This window comes from Notothenia coriiceps, unplaced genomic scaffold, assembly GCF_000735185.1.
Source record: "Notothenia coriiceps isolate Sejong01 unplaced genomic scaffold, NC01 NC01_scaffold00023366, whole genome shotgun sequence".
Classification (NCBI taxonomy): domain Eukaryota; kingdom Metazoa; phylum Chordata; class Actinopteri; order Perciformes; family Nototheniidae; genus Notothenia; species Notothenia coriiceps.
Window position 1 is genome coordinate 29,960 of NW_011356067.1, and position 21,656 is coordinate 51,615.

At 40.4% G+C, this 21,656-nt stretch overlaps 3 protein-coding genes across 3 annotated transcripts in view; 1 reads left to right on the plus strand and 2 right to left on the minus strand.

The window, feature by feature from the left end:
- The window catches only part of ark2cb (arkadia (RNF111) C-terminal like ring finger ubiquitin ligase 2Cb), a 15,503-nt gene extending 6,945 nt beyond the window's left edge, over positions 1–8,558 (minus strand). The window contains exons 1-2 of the mRNA XM_010781570.1: positions 8,242–8,558; positions 4,280–4,613 (exon numbers count right to left, since the gene is read on the minus strand). Of these exons, the coding sequence (XP_010779872.1) occupies positions 4,280–4,613; positions 8,242–8,302 (395 nt within the window). The 5' untranslated portion in view covers positions 8,303–8,558. The remainder of the gene's footprint in view (positions 1–4,279; positions 4,614–8,241) is intronic.
- Positions 8,559–9,765: 1,207 nt separating this feature from the next.
- On the plus strand, positions 9,766–14,241 carry atp5fa1 (ATP synthase F1 subunit alpha). The gene is made up of 11 exons (XM_010781566.1): positions 9,766–9,898; positions 10,370–10,445; positions 11,047–11,216; positions 11,532–11,705; positions 11,811–11,977; positions 12,108–12,408; positions 12,602–12,826; positions 12,924–13,031; positions 13,166–13,310; positions 13,425–13,575; positions 13,658–14,241. Exons 1-11 carry the CDS (start codon positions 9,839–9,841, stop codon positions 13,734–13,736), a joined length of 1,656 nt encoding a protein of 551 aa, XP_010779868.1. The 5' UTR covers positions 9,766–9,838; the 3' UTR covers positions 13,737–14,241.
- Positions 14,242–16,607: 2,366 nt separating this feature from the next.
- Positions 16,608–20,824, minus strand: plpp1a (phospholipid phosphatase 1a). Its single transcript, XM_010781568.1, has 6 exons — positions 20,398–20,824; positions 18,893–19,044; positions 18,524–18,804; positions 18,235–18,292; positions 17,863–18,039; positions 16,608–17,502 (listed from the first exon to the last, which is right to left on the minus strand). Exons 1-6 carry the CDS (start codon positions 20,453–20,455, stop codon positions 17,380–17,382), a joined length of 849 nt encoding a protein of 282 aa, XP_010779870.1. The 5' UTR covers positions 20,456–20,824; the 3' UTR covers positions 16,608–17,379.
- Positions 20,825–21,656: the final 832 nt, after the last annotated feature.

The following is a 21,656-nucleotide window of genomic DNA, read 5'->3' on the forward strand; positions in this document are numbered from 1 at the left end:
TCTTTAGTCGATGAAACTTTGTCGACTTTGTCTCCCCCGAATACCCTACGACGTCTACCCACTAAGACAAACCATAAGTTCGGCTTTGTGAAGTCTCTCGTACAAAACCATAATATTGACTCTGGATATTATATAACTACTTTTTGTCATATTATCCCTGGAAAAATTTATTTATGTTTTTTATTACAAGGACAAACGCAGTACGTCTCGTTGTCAATTCATCCCGATTAACTAAGCCACCTTCTTTTTTATTAGGGGAAAGATAAAACCTGCAAGTTGGTTAGCGCGTCTTTACGTCGGAGAATTTTATACCCAATAAGGACGAAAACCGACAAAGGATATAGGAGTTAGTAACTTAATAGGTAAACCGATAATTGACCGTAAGAGGAACCTTTGATCTACCTGTATAAAGTTACAAAACCTGTAAATTTCTGGTCCTTTAACTCAATTAAGAACCTTTTATGTTTACTTATGTATTACTTTTTATTAGTAATCAAGTTAAGGATCGGAGTGCAAGAAAAGTGCTCCTAAAAGACTTTACGAACCAACAAACAGAGCCATTGCGTGGGGTCTCCGCTCAAGGAGTGGTCGGGGTGTCTGACGCCGGGGCCGAAACTCAAACGAGGTGGAGAGGTACAGGGGGGGGTCCGGCACACCCACGTCCCGGTCGGGGCGATGGACCGACTCCGTGTACTGACCATTCGAGACTATATCAAATAAAAGCAGAGAATCACCTACTTTAATTTCTATTAGTAAGGAAGTCTCATGTTTAAATAATGTAAATCTAAAGGTATGACAAGTTGATGTTAAAGACATAACAGTGCGGTTGTGTAAAATAAATAAATTGCAAATAAACCGTCCCTGTTACGTGTCATTACTTGTGAATTTTATAAGTTTACATAGTTCGGCCATAACTAAGTTAAACCACAAGTTTTTCTCGTGTTTTGCCTTAGTTAGGTAAGACCAGTAAACGTTATTTTGAGGTACGGTGTTATTTACTAATGGTTTTAGGAAAAAAATAGCCTTTAATTTCGAAAACGCCTACTACATTCATCTAAAGGTGTGGTCGTTTATAAACTGTTAATATTTAATGAGTGAAAACGTGGTTACTACGAGTTTCAATCTGTTCTGCAGGAAACACCACACCTTTAGATTGAATGTAGTAAGCGTTTTCGAAATTAAAGGCTATTTTTTTCCTAAACCATTAGTAAAATAACACGTACCTCCAAATAACGATATTACTGGTCCTACCTCAACTAAGCAGAAACCCGGAAAAACTTGTGGTTTAACTTAGTTTATGCGAACTATGTAAACTTAAATAAAATTCAACAAGTAATGACACGTAACAGGGACGGTTTATTTCTAATTTATTTTATTTTACACAACGCGACTGTTACTTCTTAACATTATGTTCATACTTTACGAATTTACATTTATTAAACCATGAGACTTCCTTACTAATAAAATGGTAGAGTAGGTGATTTTCTGTTTTATTTGATAATAGTCTCGAAATGGCTCAGAACGGGAGTCGGTCCATCGACCCCGACGACGTGGTGTCCAGACCCCCCCTGTACCTCTTTCTCCACATCGTTTGAGTTTCGGCCCGGCGTCAGACACCCGACCACTTCCTTGAGCCGAAGACCCACGCCAGATGGCTCTGTTTGTTGGTTCGTTAAGTCTTTTAGGAGCACTTTTCTTGCACTTCCGATCATCTTAACTTGATTACTATAAAGCAATAAATAAGTAACCATTAAAAGTTCTAATTGGTTAAACGGACCAGAAATTTTACAGCGTTTGTAACTTTATACACACGCCCTAGGATCAAGGTTCCTCTACGGTCAATTATCGGGTTTACTATAAGTTACATACTCCTATATCCTGTCGTTTTCGTCTTATTGGTATAAAAATTCTCCGACGTTAAAGACGGTAACCAACTTGCAGTTTTACTCTTTCCCCTAATAAAAAAGAAGTGGCTAGCCTTAATGGATGACGACAACGAGACCGTACTGCGTTTGGTCCTTGTACAATAAAAAATAAATAAATTTTACAAGGGGATAATATGAAACAAAAGTAGTTTATCATATCCAGAGTCAATATAATGTTTTGTGTCACGACAGAGACTTTCACAAACCGAAGCTTTATGGTTTGTCTTAGTGGGTAAACGTCGTAGGTATTCGGGGGAGACAAAGTCGGGACAAAGTTTTCACGACTAAGAGACAGAAATGAAATCTACTTTTATTCCTCGGTGAGGGGAGACTCTCTATAAACCAATTTTTATTGTGTTATCCGCGAAAGTGTGGCCTCATGAAAAGGGTCCTTATCAAGACTATCAAGAACCCTAAAACGCAAGTGTTGTTTTTCTAGACCTTGATCTTGAATCTAGCGCGGTTGGAAAAGTTGAGGTCTATCAAGGACGATCTCGCGTCCCTGAAAGGACCCCTCTTTTTCCAAACACCTACACAGCCTGTGTGATGGTTAAAGACTAACCGACCCGCTTAACGTTTGGTGTGGGGCATTTTGAGGTTTTTCAAAACACTACGGCGGTAAAATAAACGAGCGTAATCGTAATAATCGGGCCGCGTGGTTGACTCTCTCTGATTGAATACCGTTGTGTTGTCTTTTGTATCCTCGTCACCTCACTACTCCTCCACAGCCACGAAGTCCGCTAAATGAGCCTTCTGCGATTGGTCGTCGAAGATGACTTCGGTCAGGGGTTGAGGCCCCCTGAGGCCCTGAAGCCCACCGTCATATGCGGCACTTCAACAAACGCCGGACGGGATTTGGGTTTCTTCTTCTTCTTCTTCTTCTTCTTCTTCTTCTTCTTCTTCTTCTCTGCAGTCGCCGAAGTAAACGCATTAGGAGGGAGTCCCTGAATAAGGCCACACTTGCGCTAGATGATCCTGTCGAGGTCCTTGATTTCTCAAGCCGCCTTGATTCATGGCCCTTGATTCATGGCGTTTCATGAACCACACTTTCGCCGTTTACCACGAGATCCTCCTCTAAGTCCACTATTCCACCCCCAATGGAGCCAACCAACAACCGATTACCAATGTGTTCGGTTTTTTAGCAATACTGCAGTATTTCACAGGTTTTAGACTAGTCGAGTAAAAGTCTGTCCAAAAATATATTTACCTAGTCCTGTTGTTCTCCCTCTGAGAAAAAAGGACTTTGAAAGTCTTAGAGAAATGTGTCTCCCCTGTGTACAAATACATATTTTATGTACACTTTAGATGAAAATAAGGAGCCACTCCCCTCTGAGAGATATTTGGTTAAAAATAACACAATAGGCGCTTTCACACCGGAGTACTTTTCCCAGGAATAGTTCTGATAGTTCTTGGGATTTTGCGTTCACAACAAAAAGATCTGGAACTAGAACTTAGATCGCGCCAACCTTTTCAACTCCAGATAGTTCCTGCTAGAGCGCAGGGACTTTCCTGGGGAGAAAAAGGTTTGTGGATGTGTCGGACACACTACCAATTTCTGATTGGCTGGGCGAATTGCAAACCACACCCCGTAAAACTCCAAAAAGTTTTGTGATGCCGCCATTTTATTTGCTCGCATTAGCATTATTAGCCCGGCGCACCAACTGAGAGAGACTAACTTATGGCAACACAACAGAAAACATAGGAGCAGTGGAGTGATGAGGAGGTGTCGGTGCTTCAGGCGATTTACTCGGAAGACGCTAACCAGCAGCTTCTACTGAAGCCAGTCCCCAACTCCGGGGGACTCCGGGACTTCGGGTGGCAGTATACGCCGTGAAGTTGTTTGCGGCCTGCCCTAAACCCAAAGAAGAAGAAGAAGAAGAAGAAGAAGAAGAAGAAGAAGAAGAAGAGACGTCAGCGGCTTCATTTGCGTAATCCTCCCTCAGGGACTTATTCCGGTGTGAACGCGATCTACTAGGACAGCTCCAGGAACTAAAGAGTTCGGCGGAACTAAGTACCGGGAACTAAGTACCGCAAAGTACTTGGTGTGAAAGCGGCAAATGGTGCTCTAGGAGGAGATTCAGGTGATAAGGTGGGGGTTACCTCGGTTGGTTGTTGGCTAATGGTTACACAAGCCAAAAAATCGTTATGACGTCATAAAGTGTCCAAAATCTGATCAGCTCATTTTCAGACAGGTTTTTATATAAATGGATCAGGACAACAAGAGGGAGACTCTTTTTTCCTGAAACTTTCAGAATCTCTTTACACAGAGGGGACACATGTTTATGTATAAAATACATGAAAAGGTGGATTTTGTATAATAGGTGACCATTAAGTCATGCTATTTCCCTGGTAACCTGTGTGGATACCTGGAAGGTGGCAGGATGTGTCGGTGCTGGGCCTCGAGGATCTGCTGCTGGAGGAGGTATTGCTGGTGTAATGCCTGAGGTAGGAAGGGAGGGGCAGGGATGTCCTGGAACTGGGGGCCGGGCAGGGGGTTGAGGGGCGGGTGGAGCGGAGGGCCAAGCTGGTGGCCAGGAGGGGCCAGGTGGGGGTTAATGCCTGACTGTGGCTGCCCTGGGTGGGGCATGGGGAAGTCCATGGGCAGCGGAGCCTGAGGACCTAACTGGAAGTGCCGGCAAGAGGTAGCATGGCTGTGCTGCTGCTGCTGTTGCCGGTTGAAATGCGATCCTGTGGAGGATAAGGAGAAGTTGTCAGGCACCTGGGTGGAGAGATTAGGTGGAATTAATTGTGGATGAAATGTTGTGTCACTGTGTGTGTGTGTGTGTGATATAGCATGTTAATGATGCCCTACATCTTACCTAGGGTGAAAAATACTTCTGTGGGGGTGGGGAAATGATGGTTACCACAAGTACCATGAACATGACAACCATTTTTGGGTCCTGCACACAATACGCAAGCTTTCCTTTCTTTTATTGCATTTCCGACCTCTGGATCGAGTCCTGGTCTTCTGATTCACAGACAAGCGAACTGGATCAGATCAGATGAAATCTACCAGTGTTTGGTCTTCAACGCAGCTCGGTTCTTGTCAATTCTGCAGCCGACAGTGGGTCAGTGCACCCTGAGTAAAACCTTTAGTACCTGGCTGTCATTATGAGAAATATTAAACTGCTGGGTGCTAGGTAACTATCTTTATAATCGTAAAGAACAATTCTCTCAATCTTTAAAATGATACCACACCATAAAATCACATTTTATACATCTGCGCCTAGCTGAAACCTACTTGTTATTTGTGTCTTACACATCCAGTGTAGCTGTATTTGCTTTTCTCCCATACGAACATTCAGGAGTAGAGGAAATAGCTTGAATACTTTTTTTAACTCTCTCCAACCACAGCTATTTGGCAGCTGCAGTGAAGAGACTGCTGTGGAAACTGAACAGTCAGAAAACTAGACTAACTTGTGCTGTGGTGCAATCTGGTTTTAATAACGTGCTTATGTTTCAAAAATACTTTTTTGATTATGGAAATGCTGAGATATTAATAACAAATGTTGCTTTTTAGAACTTTTGCAGAAATCCTGGTTAAAGAAAGCCATCATAGGTTTGCAGAGGAGCAGGTTTCAATGCACTCTGTTATATACATCTGGCAAAAACCGAAGCAGTGAATTTGAAAGAGTTTAGACATTACAATTGCGCACTAATATTCCAGTACCGTTTTTCACAATTTAATCAGCTTCAACAGTGTAAAAAGAGGCAGAGTATTCTGATGTAAACAGTAAAAATATGTTTTAAATCATGAGGATATAGGCAAAGTCTACATTGCATTTACTAGTAGGAGTACACTTGAAAAACGCAGTATGATTTTAAAACACACCCAGCGAAGACAAGCAGTATGACCTTCCAGCTATATTTTCAGGTTGTCAGTGTTGCCGGGCAGACAAGAGATGACCTTGTTGTCGTGGGTCAAAGGCCCAAGTCTACACTGTAAGTAGCACACTGCGTTTTTAAGTGTCTCAGTGAAAAACGATCACCATGAATGACAGCAGATAGACTCATTCAGGCCCTGTGATGGAGGAAGCGTGGAAATTGTCTATCTTTGTCACAGTGGGAGAGGAGGTGGGTGGGGGTGGAGGGGGGCAGGTAGGGACAAGGGAGAGGGAGGACAATAAATGGAAATCAGCAAGAAGCACACTGAAGGTTAGGAAAAACACTATATTCTTTATTGAAAATATTAGTTATGTGGAATTTGTGTTTTTTTTCTTGTTTGTTTGTAATAATAGTATAAATCCATGCAACAAAAATAAACAACATAGACTGAAGGCAAGGCCCACCATGCTCCATATAGGGTTAAAAAGAACAAAAGCAGCATCCAATGAGCAGACGTGTTGGCTACAGCACATGATTTCAGTACAGCAGGGTACATCTTTACTACAGAAAGATTACATTGGATTTTCACTAGTCAATGTAGAAAAAACAAAAACAAAAAACTATGAATCATAAATGTGACCATGCATTGAAAGTACTAATACAAGAACAAAAGGTAAAGAGAGACCACAACCAAACAATAAAGACGTTATTACTAATAGAGGATCTCTTTAGCAGTGCAGGAAAATAGGCATCCCTGTGAAATGGATAGCATTTTGGCCTTATGTTAGTGGGGAAAATTGGGAAGTGATGAACCACCAGTGAGCATGTTTTGCTTATGTAAATGTTTAGAGTTTCATTTGTCTATAAGGGGCAAACAGCCCTGACAGTTCAGTGTGATTCAAAGCTTGAAATTTGCAAAGGGAACAAAAAGGATTACACAAAAATGGAGACAGTTATGGCAGGTTGTTGTGTGCAGGTGCAGTGTACCTTCAATCGTTTCAAGTGATCACGTAACAGCATTGGCTTGAATGCAGGTTTTTAACAATAATTGCATGCATATGGTTCCAATTTGCATGTGTTTTCTTATAATTAAAGGTCACTTTTATCATGTACATTGCACCTTGTGTGAAGAGAAGGAAGATGAGCCAAATTCTGGTGTCCAACAATGCAGTGCCGTATTTGAGATCATGCAAAAATGTATCCACTTTACAGGAATTTACAGCATGTTGTCTATCAAGACTGGATGGGAGGTACACAATGACATTCAACTGATATCTAAAAAAGGAGCTAAAATGTTTACTCAGTGCTACAGCAATTTGACAGAAAAAGACAAAAAAGGTGCTCTGTGCTAGTTGTTAGCTATTGTTTTAGTCTGCTTAACAAAGAAAGTCTATGGCTGAAAACATCTTGGGAGGGGGTGCTTTTTAATACCAATGTCGTCTTCTGATGGAAAGAGGAAATGAAGAAGGGATTCACAATACAGCTAAATGCAGAGAACAGGCAGAGGCCACGCCACACCACACAGCAGCAGATGATCATTAGCTACACAATGGGGGGGACGACAAAGATCTGATAAATGCAGAATGTAGAGCCAGCCTCCATACTATGAAACAGGGAAATAAGAACAGAAATAAAAGCACAATGAAATCATTGATGCCACTGTTGTGAAATTAATGTTACACTGTAGCTTTACCATTGTTTAACTGCGACCGCATACTCGGGTCTTTCTGCAAGCTTCAAACAAAACAGCTGCTGAATTGCCAAATAATGAAAAAGGCGTTTGATATTTTGATGATAAGGAAGTCCACGGTGACCGGACAATAGCCTATTTATCGATTTGTACATTAACCAATTAACACGAATAATAATGACTAAAATCCAGGTAGAAAAACGACGAGCGCTAGCAGAAGCAGATGATCTTCAAATGACATCATCCAGGCACAGATAAGCTGACTGGCTAGAAAGGCTACGTCTATTTTGCGGTATTTTTACACGGCAAATACACGATAGCGCCTAGGGAAAACAGCTATACATCGCTATGTTACTGAAATAAAAATCGCAAGTCTAAAAATGTATCTCAGATTGACATTGTCTGACACGATTGTCTATTCGGGAATGAGTTTTGACATGGGCTATTTACGACAGCACGCCCCGTGTCTGTGAAATCCTTTGTGAGAAATGTTTCCGTTCCAGGACATAGCCTGTGCCAACGAGCCAGTTAGCTTATCTTTAGCGGCGGTATTTATCTTAAAATACGCGGAATTACGCTCGGCAAACCACTTTATTCGGTGGTTTATTTCAATGGAAGTAAATAACAATAAAGTAGTATTACGTTGCGGGCACGTTTTGCGAATAATGTTACCGTTAATTTTAAGCTGGCTAACACGAGCTAACCCAAGGGCTAAACTCGAGCTAGCTAGCAAACAGCTGCAGTGAATATTAAGATAAACAGGGCACATGTTTGGGATCGATATGAATATTAATACCGTACCTCTGTTTCTTACTGAGCCGAATACAGGAAGAACCAGATATCCGACATGCACTAAGACCATCCTGGGATCCTTATCTTATGATTCCGCTGGGTGTTTTGGAGAGAAAGAATAGTAGTAGCCCATGCGGATCTACATTCAGGCGGCTGGTTGTTGCTGGCTGGCTACTAGCACCACAGGCAAACCCGACGAAAGACTGTCTGCCTCGGTTGGTTGTCGTTCAGAAAAGCAGACATGTCATGTTATGTCCGGAGCAAAAGAGGGCGATGTTGCGGCTCCTCACACAAAAGCTGCAGCTACCTCTCGGTTAACCTTGGTCATCAGACTTGATCTGAAGTATAGGCTGATAAAAATAAAATAGTTGATGGTAGTGTACATTTTTAGGAGGTATGTTGCAGCGGGTTGAACATGCCTTCTGTTATTATGCATAACTTCATTCCCCTTTACCTTCTGCTGGGAAAGTACTTACCAATATTTACCAAGGTTATTAGTTTATACAGTATGTGGTTATTAGGCATGATCTGAAGTATGCACACATTAAATATACGTTATAGTAAGGCATCATAATGTGCACTCACATTTAATTAATTCCACATTAGGAAGCTTAAATCACAAAATTAGGCATTTTGGTCTGAAGAGTGTCCTTGATAATAACTAATCAATGAAACATATTTGTATTTTACCCGTTCAAATGCATCACAAATAATATAAGGGGAGCTCAGAAATATAAATCAGGACTTAATTTAAACCAGGCTTTTCCGAATGCCTTCATTTTATTATGTCCATGTCCAAATGTCCATCTATAATGTCCATGTTCAGTCACTAGATAATTCCCTGTTGGATTTATTATGGTTATTTATATTGCCTACATGTATTACTTGTTGTATTTTTCTCTTCTTTTTTTTGAGGACAAACAATTTTATCTTGTAAATTGAATTATATTATTGCTCAAATGCAAAATGCTTATATGCTAATTTACAAAGTTTTTTTAATAAAATAACTCAACATTAACATTACAGCTGTTGAATGTTCATTTGACATATAGACTTAAGTGGAGGCTTTAGTATTTGAATATTTATCATGGTAGTAGTGACAAATGGTAGTACGATAGGGATGAAGTTAAGCTTATTACAGGCCCACCTATACCCTTATTACATCGCATATTCTAATCATTTCAGGTAATCCTTTTACTAGGTTACAAAATGAAAGCTTTAAAGGTTAGTTACTATTTGTATTTCTATATTTTTACTTGTGTTTTTAAATGCAGTACTTTTCCTTTACAGAGTATTTTTACACAGTGGTGTTGCTACTGTACTTAAGTAAATTATCTGAGTTATTTTTCCACTTTTGGTACTTGCCTTGACAAACAAAGATAAGGTTATGAAGTAAAGTCGGACAGGTTTGTCATTAATAAAGTTTTGGGGATAAACATAGCAGCAGTACCTGCTCCCTGACGGCAGGGGCAGGGTTGAGCTATTACGCAGGAAATGTAACGTCAGTGTCACATAAATAGAAGAAGAGTTCATTCAGCCATTACATTCACTCAGCCAGGTCGCAGCCGCTAGTGGTGGAGGACAGGTCATTAGCAACAGGACAAAAATGTTATCCGTGAGAGTTGCAGCAGCTTTGGCCAGGACCTTGCCCAGAAGGTCTGGATTTGTAAGTATTTGAACTATACAACCCACATCTAATGTTGCAGCAGTTTTGTTTTATATTAGTGTGAAGACTGTGGGCGTGAAGGGTAATGTTAATGTTAAGGCCGCTAGCTAACTTGTCATCGACTTAACAATGTTGCTTTACATGCTAATAAGCGCTCCTGAGCAGTAATCCGCGTTAACAACCTCGAAAATTGTGTATTTCATATGTTTGTTGAAGTTGCCCTTGTGAAACGACAGTCCCCGTCCTGCAGCAAGCGGTGCTAAAGTTAGCACTTAAGCTAATGCTATCTGCCAGCTAACGGCTCATTCAGCCACGCTTTGAAGGTCAGGAAGCCTGACAGCGCATGTACTCTCCGCTGCACAGACCTGCACTAGCTAAGCTTTTAAAGTGCCCATTGTAACTGTCGCTGCTGCATCTTTGAACTTGTATTTGAAATTAACGCTTTATCCAAACCGTGTGTCGTTACATTAGGTGTCCAAGGCTCTCCCCGTCGCCTGCGTTGGGGTCAACCACCTCCACACACACAGACCATGGCTGCAGAAGACAGGTGAGCTAAAAACAACATGACAGAAACGTTAGCCTCCACACTGTAGGTCAGCTCCTAAAGGTACTTTATGAAGGTCAATGGTGATACTGTGTTTGCAGAGCTTGACTTTTAATTGCTGTCATATTAACAGGACAAACAGATGCTTTTTTAAAGTCTTGAGGATAACGTAGACCACAGTAGGCTTATACACAATACATACAAAACACACATGCACGGAGGAATACAATAATAACAGACTGCATTAACATTTCTTTGTAAATGATAAATGGCACATTTCATGTTTATTTCAAGTTATTGTACATCAAGTTTACTATTATTCATTCATTTATTGTGTACATATTTAAGTTTATAGTTTGCTGGAAAATGAGGTAATTTGGGTAATGTTTTTAAATAACCTTTGAATGGAAGAGACACTGACTAAAATCACAGCTGTCACATCTTTGACATTCAATCAAGGTATTTTTTTTTTTTTGCCTAAATTTGATTTGTTTTTAATTGAATATATCTGGCATAATCCAAGACTATGTTGCATAATTGTTACAATAATTACATCACACATTTTTATGGTGGCTAAGCAATAAACATGTGTTGTTGTTCACAGGCACAGCCGAGGTGTCCTCAATCCTGGAGGAGAAAATCTTGGGAGCTGACACCTCTGCTGACCTGGAGGAGACCGGCCGCGTGCTGTCCATCGGTGACGGTATTGCCAGAGTTTACGGACTGAGGAATGTCCAGGCAGAAGAGATGGTGGAGTTCTCCTCTGGGCTGAAGGTTTGTTTTAAAGGAGAATATACAATTATTTATTTTCCAGGAAAAATGCACTTTTCAAAATGACATGAAGTGTTAACTTATTGTATTTATAGAAGTTTATTTCCACACAGTGGTTATCTTGAATTGACAAAACAGAAAGAACATTATGTACTTTTTCCTCACATTAATGTTTCAATGCCATCAAACCCAAAAAATCCTAAATGATCAGTTTTGCTTTGTTTATACATTTTTTTCATATATTTATGTAACTCTAAGCAACCACTGTAAAACAATTATTCTGGTAGAATGTAAAATATATATTTTATTTTCTTGCAGGGCATGTCTCTGAACTTGGAGCCCGACAACGTTGGTGTTGTGGTGTTCGGTAACGACAAGCTGATCAAGGAGGGTGACATTGTGAAGAGGACTGGTGCCATCGTGGATGTCCCTGTTGGGGCGGAGCTGCTCGGCCGTGTGGTGGACGCTCTGGGAAACGCTATTGATGGAAAGGTCACTTGACTTGTCTTTTCTTAGAGTAGAAGTTGTATAATATGACTGAAGTTATAATGCATATAATAAGTAACAATGTTTTTACAAAATATTATTATTTTTCAGGGTCCCCTGGGCTCCAGTATCCGTAGGCGTGTGGGTCTGAAGGCCCCTGGTATCATCCCCCGTATCTCTGTGAGGGAGCCCATGCAGACTGGAATCAAGGCTGTGGACAGCCTGGTGCCCATCGGCAGAGGCCAGCGTGAGCTGATCATTGGTGACAGGCAGACTGGGTAAATACATCAAAAGACTATTATCTTTGTAACTTGACCCACAACTTTTCCCTGGATTAATGGGAGCTTATGACTTGGGTTCAATGTAACATCAGTGAGTATGCTCTTTAAATCCATCTCTGTTCCTCAGCAAAACTGCCATTGCTGTCGACACAATCATCAACCAGAAGCGTTTCAACGAAGGAACTGACGAGAAGAAGAAGCTATACTGCATCTACGTTGCCATCGGACAGAAGAGGTCCACTGTGGCTCAGCTGGTGAAGAGGCTGACTGATGCCGATGCCATGAAGTACACCATCGTGGTCTCTGCCACCGCCTCTGATGCTGCTCCTCTGCAGTACCTGGCCCCATACTCTGGCTGCTCCATGGGAGAGTTCTTCAGAGACAGCGGCAAGCACGCCCTGATCATCTATGATGATCTGTCCAAGCAGGTGAGGACAGAGGAAGAAAATAAGTCTGATTTTGTAAAACTGTCATAACTGGAAAATGACAGCATTTAGATTTTTTTGTTTTTTTCTAAGCTTCCATTAGAATTTGGAAAAATGATCCATCGATATTAATAAAGAAATCGAGGCAGTATTCAGAAGTGCAGTGATTTTAAACGTCTTCTCCCCCTCCTCTCAGGCTGTTGCCTACCGCCAAATGTCACTGCTGCTGCGTCGCCCCCCCGGTCGTGAGGCCTACCCTGGTGATGTGTTCTACCTGCACTCCCGTCTGCTTGAAAGAGCAGCCAAGATGAACGACAACTTCGGTGGTGGCTCCCTCACTGCCCTGCCCGTCATCGAGACCCAGGCCGGCGACGTGTCTGCCTACATCCCCACCAACGTCATCTCCATCACAGACGGACAGGTATGTCTAAAACTGTCATTCATGTTTTGGTTGGGTATTTCCCACATTCTTCGTAATAACGCTGTTAAATTGTAATATCCTTATCTGTTATATGTAGATCTTCTTGGAGACTGAGCTGTTCTACAAGGGTATCCGCCCAGCTATCAACGTGGGTCTGTCTGTGTCCAGAGTAGGCTCTGCTGCCCAGACCAAAGCCATGAAGCAGGTAACATCTGGATTTAAGTTTTTTAATTCAGACATTGCGTTATCATGAACCTACATTTCCTGTTTACAGTTTTATAAAAACAATTCCTGCATTTCGTCTCCTGCGATATTTATAATGGTATTTCTTCTCTGTAGGTGGCCGGTACCATGAAGCTGGAGCTGGCTCAGTATCGTGAGGTGGCTGCTTTCGCCCAGTTCGGCTCTGACCTGGACGCTACCACACAGCAGCTGCTGAACAGGGGTGTCAGGCTCACTGAACTGCTCAAGCAGGGACAGTACTGTGAGTGTCTGTCTTTTTAGAATTCCTGCTTTCCAAGAAGTATAAAAGAAATGCTGCGCTGGTATGTCTTTTTTTTTAAATGCAATAATAAACTGTCTCCTCCACTTTCTCCAGGTCCCATGGCCATTGAGGAGCAGGTCACAGTCATCTACGCTGGTGTCAGAGGATACCTGGACAAAATGGAGCCCAGCAAGATCACAAGGTTCGAGAAGGCTTTCCTCCAGCACGTCCTCAGCCAGCACCAGGATCTGCTCAGTGCAATCAAGTAAGACATTTCACAGCCACAAAATGTTTCAAGTAACATTTTGAAAGTTTGGATTTTTGACGTGATCTGTTGTCTGTTTCAGGGTTGACGGCCAGATCTCAGAAGGATCAGACGCTAAACTGAAGAAGGTTGTCCTGAACTTCCTGTCCAGTTTTGAGTAAAGGATAGCACTTCTCTTTATCTGTGTCCCCACTTCGCTTATATATGTGAACACACTGAAGGCCAGAACCTCCATGTACAGATTTCTCCAAATAAAATTTTACAACCCTCCCGAGGTGTAAAATTCTTCTGATTGTGCACTTAACTGCAGTAAGTCTAGTATGTAGGTTGGATTCCTGACAGCAGATTCCACAAGTGGCAGAAGAGTAAGTCTAATCAATAACACGTCAAAGGTGTTATCTGATTTATTTCGGAGTATTTCAGTGTACCAAAACAAAGGTAATATGCATATTTATCTACATGCCATCATCTTGAACTCGTCTTTACTGTAATAAGTTGTTCACAAGAGCATAATATTTAACTGGGAAAATTAGTGTTTAAACTTGACAAGTGTTTGTTTTGTTCCTCACTGTTTTCAGAGGAAGAAAGGACTGTAAGCCCCGTTTCTAAACTGGGTGAAATGTTTGTTAATAGGTAATAAATTCAGTGACGCTGTCACACATCAAATCTGTCCTGTGTGAAATCTTGTGAGACTGTCCTCCCGACAACTAATTTTTAAAGTGACTACAGTGAGAATAGATTTGTCTGGTCCTTCAAATATGTGACCTTCATATCTTCACCAGTAGATGGCTGTAAATGCCTAAAAGCAGACTGAGCTACACAGAAGAGACAATAGTATCTGCCTCTTACCAAAGATTATTATAACATGAGTGACAGAAGGATGACTGCATTTGGCTCTAGTAGAAAGTTTTCAGTTGATTATTTTGAAAAGGATGTTAATTTTACCAACATTGATCACATATCACAGCAGGAGGATGTAGCAGTGCCATTTAGTCCCTTCTCGATCCCTTTAGCTCTCTATCTCTCCTGTTATGTAGACATTAAATAATATAATAAAAATGAATCCTTAATCATTAATGCTCCTTTTGCTTCAAAGGCTGTAGAAATGATCTTAGTTGACTTCTTGAGTAAATTTGTCACCTTATTTAAAACGTTAATCCACCACTGTACCAATTTTCTCAGATAAAATAAGAATCCTTTAAGTTTTGTTAAATCTTCTCATCAAAACAAACTGGTTGCCATGGTCATTTCTCATGAGGGATGATGTGTGGTGCTCTTGTCTCTCAGGCAGCCTTTGTGTTGAACAATATTAGACATGCTCTTTGTCTTCTTTTGTTAACAATTGATACTGTTCCTAGGATCCTGTAGTGTGAGCTGATTTGAGTATTCATTATCTCGAGAATATGGCTGGTTAAGTGTTTTTAGGATGAAAATCAATTGATGTTTCAGTGCCATGCCTTTTAAAGACTATTACTTACTATATAAGTGTAGTGAGCATTATGAGTGGCTTGTTTCTCCAGTGGCATCACTGCCTGGCAAGATAAAGTGAGACATGTGACATGTGAGTGAATAGGGCTGCATTCAATAAAGACTATTGTCGAGGTCAGCGTGACAACAGGAGAGAGCTCTTTGGACGCACAGACAACATGTACGGTCACATTTTAGATGTGGGGGAGGTGGTAGTTATCTACAGCAACATGGTCAGTTTCAGTAGACAAGCAGATTTAAAGTCAGGGATATACTACCCATGAAAAATACTTAATGATATGCAGGAGTCTTCAAACTCACTTCTAGGAATATATTGCATTTAAATGGCTTTTTTTCCCATCTCCCCAGGAAATGTCCCCAGCATTGTGCCCTTATTTTAACATCACTTCTCAGTTATTTGTATGTGTTGCACATACATATAATCTAGATAGTAGCCTAATACAGTAGTGCTGTCTATCCTTTAAATCTAATTTTCTCGATAGGGTAGGGTCAGGAGTTTAGTCAATAAAAGGAGACAAATCTTTAAGGGAAAATCCTACATGCACATATTCCTAAAAAATGACATGCCTGTCATTATTCCTGAATAGTCAGTTTAGAATAACTGACGCTTTATCAAGAACTGAACTAATAAGACAACATGAGACAACATTGAAACAAAGCCTATTTTGTCTGATATTATATCTACTAATACCCTTGTAGTATACTCTGTTGCTACTGCACTATGGTAGCTGTTTTGTCATTGTTGATTTATATGACTGATATGAAATGAACCCAGTTTTAATGCTGATTCAGTGTTTAGACTTCATCAGGGATCATATTTTAATTGAGAGCTACTAGTCTTTCAACTTGTGAATCCGGTTTTTGTTAGCATATTTCACATTGTGATATTTGTATACATCACAGTTATCATATTAGTTGTTCAGTACTGTTTGACATTGATTCCAGTAAATACTTAAATCCTTTTTCTGTCAAGCCGTTTTGAAAATGTGCTTATCTCAAGGCAAGGCTGTGCATCTACACACACTGAGCAGAAGAATCTTAACTGCCCTGCTGAAACATAATCAGCCTATAGACTTAAGTTGAGATTCATGAGTGTGTGTTTATTGCTGTCACTATGTGCTTAACCAAACCTAGTTCTCTCAGTCACTGTAATAGGATTTAAACTCTAAAGCGGATCCTCAACTCAGACAGTAGTGGGTGAGGATGTAATGCTTAACCACCTATACATGATACCACTTGGAACCAGGCTTGGAACAGAAACATGTTATTTTTCATGGCAACAGAAGAGGCTTATTTGCATGCATGTGTTTTCTGTTGTCTGTCTACAAACTCCTCACCCAAAGCAGTGTTTTGTTCCTTCCACTTCTTCATTTGGTTAATGAACCACATATTTGCAGTCTGCAGTTACTAGAAAAACAACAGTCAGCTATTCTGCAGTAGCAAGTAAGGCCATCCTTAAAGTCAGTTGTACATTGTCCAAGGCTTAATTCACTTGTATTATATAGCATTTGCTTTTTCTACAGACACAACAGTAATCTTCTTTGTAACAAATAAGCAAAACAAAGCTCTCTTTATTTTTTCAAACATTTTCCACAGTTCTGCTTTTAACAAAACAGTTTGAAGCGTCTATGTGGACAAAACATAAAACCATCTTCATACAAACTTTAAAAAAACCAATGCATTGTATTTTTTTTTAACATGAAATAACATTAGGGAAGGGACATGACAGCAGGTAGCAGCAATCTGACTAAGGCCAAAATCAACATAAAATATATATTATTTCTGAGTCCAGTCTCCATTTGCAGTTCCTGGAGTTGACAATCCAGGTTTTCTTGTTCAAAAGGTGCCAGACCCCTACAAGCCTGCTTGCAGAGCGCATACAGACACTCATTATATTCTGGGCAAAAAGAATTTCATTCATTCATGATGGCAACATCAGACGCTAGAAACCACATTTCATACAAGCTCACACTGTAAAAAGTCACCTTCTCTAAAATAAACCCAACATGCTGTATTTTGTTTTGTCATTCAACTGTTTTACGTTTGATTTACCCCAAAACTCGGCAGAAAGTTGGCTACTTTTAGTAAAGTGCAAGAGCTGTCCGCTCTCGTGCACTTTGCAAAGTTTAAAGACCACACTGAAAGAAGCAGCTAGAGCCTGCAGTGTGGGCTCCACAGATAAACTGTGTTTGTGAAATGCACAGAAACCAGCAGTGAACATCAAACGCTTGCAGTTTACTGATCCAATGTAGAACCTCAGTGATCATTTCAAGGAATAAAGGCCACATAGAGTATTGTCTTTTGAGGCCTCAGTCACTAAGTGCTGCCATAGTGGTTTCCATTAGCAGGGTATTCCTGTAAACTGGTGTGTGTGGCTTCTTCCTCCTGGCACACCACCGGGCCCACTGGCTGTTCAAAGAAATTAGACACGCAGACCACCTGCAGAAAACATACAGCATGATTAAAACTCATTATTCTGTTATAGCTTCGGTCGTAATTGCAAAGAGAAAATATATGACATCATTAAAGTAGATCAGACATCTTCTTGTATCCTATAGCTTCAATAAACAGTTGGAAAATGCTGACATAGTATTTACAGTTTAGGACACATTTATTCACTGTGTTTTAAGATGATTTATAAAACCTAAAAGGGAAAACAAAAGTAAAAAAACTGCAAGTTCAAACCATTAACCTCTTTTTGAATTCAAACATGGCCAACACGCTTTTTCTAAACGGTGCTTTCCCAATTATCCAACACGGTGTTTTCACTTGCATATGTAATGATTAGATGAGACTTACTGTGAGAGTAGCCACTACCCCTCCCTGCAGGAGGCCAGCGAACACATCACTCCAGTGATGTTTGTAGTCCGACACCCGGGACAGACCCACATACACAGCAGTGGAAATCAGGAAGAATTGGATGGTGGGACGCAGAAGCCTCGACCATTCTGACCTCAGTCTGGCTTGAACATACAGCTACAGAACAGACACAATATAAGAATAGCAACAAAAAAAAGTGTGGGGTCAAATATGGCCAAACCCATATTTACAAAGGTGTTGGCAGCTAACGCATTTGCTGAATAGAATTATGTGAAAAAAAGTTATTTAGCATTTAAATGTAAGTCACATTTAGACAAAAAAAGTGTTTTGAAGTAGAATAGATGTACTTACTACAAGGAACAGCATGCAGTACATAGAGAAGGATGAATGACCTGAGAAGAAGGACAGTCTACAAAAGGAAAACAGAAGAGAAACTAAATGAAATTACGAAACATTGCAATAATCAAGTGACTTTTCATTAATTTATAATAATGATCAAAATCAGCACTGTTATAATATAAATGAAGAAGAAGATTAAGGGGGACCTCTTTTAAGTGTACATATCAAAACAAGTTTATTAGTTTCAAGAAGCACAACTAGGACTGGGAAAACAATACTTGTATAGTCTTTATTACATTACCTGGCTTCATCTACCAGAACTGTTTCTCCAGTGCAGGTGAAGTTCTCAATGTATCCCCCAGGTTTGCAGTTAATGTTATTCCAGTTTGGTTTGCACACAGCCAGGAAGTATGGCCGAAGGCGGCCGATGGAGTACTTTGCGATGTCTGTCAGAGACTGGCTCGCAGCAGCTCCAAACACGTAGCTCCCAACAGCTTTATACACACACGCCACATACTTAGTCCCCAAAGACTGGTTCTTGATGCGGGACATGTAAACAGAAAGGCACTCGCCACAGACGATCTGCGGAAGAAGAAAAAACAATGACTCACCATAACAATTGACATGTCAAGATCCGAGATCTTAAGGAAGAAGACGTTTGTTGACTCACCACGATAAGAGTGAAGGGGATCATGACTCCTCCCAGCAGCTGGTAGGAGATGGTATCCTCTTTTAGAGGGTATCTGATGGACTCATCGTTACAGAAGAAACCCCTTTTAAAAGGGTTGTGTTGAGGGGTCAGGATAAAAAATGGAAGGCCAACTGTGAAAAAGAAGGAGGCAGATAGTGAGTACCAATTCTACCTCATTGTCAACTTTTAACATCTCATAGCATCCAAATGTACAAGCAGAGAGAACTCCACAGCCACAGCTACTATAGCCACAGCTACTATTAGGAAATGCTAACAATTTAAGATGTAATCACAGGAAACGTGATGTGATGCCATGACACAGGAGTTCCCCTTTGTGCTTATGATTCTTGTGGCTTTCATTTAGCTGCAAGAAAGGAAAATCACCCTGTTGGAGTTGCACAAAAACTAAATTACACCGCTTGAGGCCTCCAATTACAACAGAGAAATATTGCAAAAATCATATGCTAGGAATTATGCCGTTAGAAAGGCTAACTACCTTTATTTGATTATTGAATTACTGTGTAAATAGGCTTAGTATGAATGTAAACATAAATTGTGGTTAAATGTTAAGTTAAACCACAAAAAACAATATGTAGGCTAGTAGTGGAAAAACATTTGACGTACTACAAAAGTAAAATGTTGCATAATACTGATGCATTATTGGTAATAAACCAATATTATTATATAGGCCTACATTATAAGCTAAAATTTAACGGGGGCATAATGGATGTATCTGTTTTGCTTTAGAAACTAACCGGGAGTAATATTTAAGTAATTTTGAATGCACAACTTTTACTTTTCTATTTTGTGGTGTTTCTACCTTTACTTTTCAATTTTGTTGTGTTTCTACTTTTTCTCCTTTTAAATGCATATTTCCCTTACAAATCATAGAGTTTATAAAACTTAAACAAAAGGACTTTAACTAGGAATTAACTAGACATAAATGAAGACTTTGGACAGAACGACATTCCATTGGAAATAAAAGTTTACACCTTGCGGTTTGATTGTTGCTGCCAGCTCCAAAACTAAATGTGATGATTGGTGCACAGTCAGCAGGACAGAGGACACTGACTAAGCAAAGTGCCCGTGTGTGCGTGTATGTCTGTGTAAACGTCTATCTTTATCAAATAGGCTACATATGGCACATATGGCATATCAACAGACAAAAGGTGTATTCAACTTATTTGTTTGCAGATTGGTCAGTGACATTTAGCAGCCCTGCAGCTTGTCTCTGTGCTATGATTGCATTACAAACACAGAGCTAAAAATATAGCTTGGCTTTAAGAAAACACACACACAGGGTGGGACTTTGTTGCCTTTTTTCCATCTTCCTGCCTTCCTTAAAGTCTCACAGTGTGTCTACTACATGACGTGTATGTAAATCAATTGACTTGCTTAAACACACTCCTTGTAAAGCATTTATTGATGATTAAACGGATTAAAGGACCGGTTTAGCAGACGGGATACAGGTTAGATGTACATACCGAGGATCAGACAGGCAATGTCCATCCCGATGAGAGGGATCCCTGCTCCTTCAAACATGTTGCGTCTCCCGGTAGGCCTACTCTTCGCTTCTGTAAAAAATGTCCGCTCCCGACTCTGCCGGATGCTTTTAGACGACACTAGAGGCAGCCTTTCTGCCGCACATTTCTCGCTGCTCCAGTACAAAATTATAAAAGTGTCATTGTGCTACCACGAAACTCCTGTTTGACTGTCCGAGGAGCTACAAATACGGGGAATTCAAAACATGTAACAAAAAACACAGATCTAAAATCTAGATCTAATCTAAAACCACCACACAGCATGAATAGCTGCTCACCCTCCGAAATGCTCACACATGATGATAACACACTGGGGATTCTTCAGCTCATTACACCGTCCTGCCCACAGACACACTGCCGGGAAGGGCAGCAGGAGGAGCGCATCTACAGCTGAGATTAATGCTGCCTTCACGTACAGTCGGAAATCTCTGAGCTGGTTTGTTGTGACGTTGCGTGGGCGGGGAGAGTTTGGTGATAAAAGTGCATTCTCTCACAATAATTATGTATAAACGTTTACTGATATCGCTCAAAAGCCACTGATGTCTATAGCACGCACATATAAATACAAACGCACACAACTAAATTAAATGTGTAATTATAATAATGAATAAGGATGTGGGGCTCAGCCAGGGGCGAAGATAGTGCCCCATTTCATAGGGACACTGATCCCCCATTTAAATATATATATATATATATATATATATATATATACATATATTATATTTATCAGCATCACAATTATGAATGGCTTTAGAAATATTTGTTGAATTAAGATTGTTTACTAGCCCTCCTCACAGCAGGTGTATGGTTTTGTACCTGTCATTTTGAATGTGTGTGCTTTAGTGATTCAAATCTGTCCCGCAGTGTGTCAGTCACACAAATCTTCAGCGAACAGGTCTGTGTGATTGTATCCCACTCATCTCCTCTTGGTAGAGGGAAACAAAGGTGTTTACGTCTTAAACCTGCATATCAAATGGCCTTGAAGGACAAAAAATAACTTTTAAAAAACTGAACATCAGAGAGCAATGATTCCCACTCCTTTATTGTTTGTCCTTGAGTGTTAATTGTGCGATGTAGAGAGACATCCATTAGGCAGGCTAGCGTTTGATGTTTTTTGATGCGAGACCTAGATGTGAGACGGTGAATAGTTACATTCTAATTGCAAGAGGAATTTGTATCGTTATAATTTGGGGAGGCTTTGT

Excerpts from the sequence above, each read along its gene's own strand:
- atp5fa1 (XM_010781566.1), top strand. The coding sequence starts at position 9,839 with ATGTTATCCGTGAGAGTTGCAGCAGCTTTGGCCAGGACCTTGCCCAGA. Across the intron at positions 11,217-11,531 it reads AGTTCTCCTCTGGGCTGAAG|GGCATGTCTCTGAACTTGGA; the intron begins GTTTGTTTTAAA and ends ATTTTCTTGCAG. Across the intron at positions 13,032-13,165 it reads AGACCAAAGCCATGAAGCAG|GTGGCCGGTACCATGAAGCT; the intron begins GTAACATCTGGA and ends TCTTCTCTGTAG.
- plpp1a (XM_010781568.1), bottom strand. The coding sequence starts at position 20,455 with ATGTTTGAAGGAGCAGGGATCCCTCTCATCGGGATGGACATTGCCTGT. Across the intron at positions 19,045-20,397 it reads CATTGCCTGTCTGATCCTCG|TTGGCCTTCCATTTTTTATC; the intron begins GTATGTACATCT and ends TCTTTTTCACAG. Across the intron at positions 18,293-18,523 it reads GTTCTGGTAGATGAAGCCAG|ACTGTCCTTCTTCTCAGGTC; the intron begins GTAATGTAATAA and ends TTCCTTTTGTAG.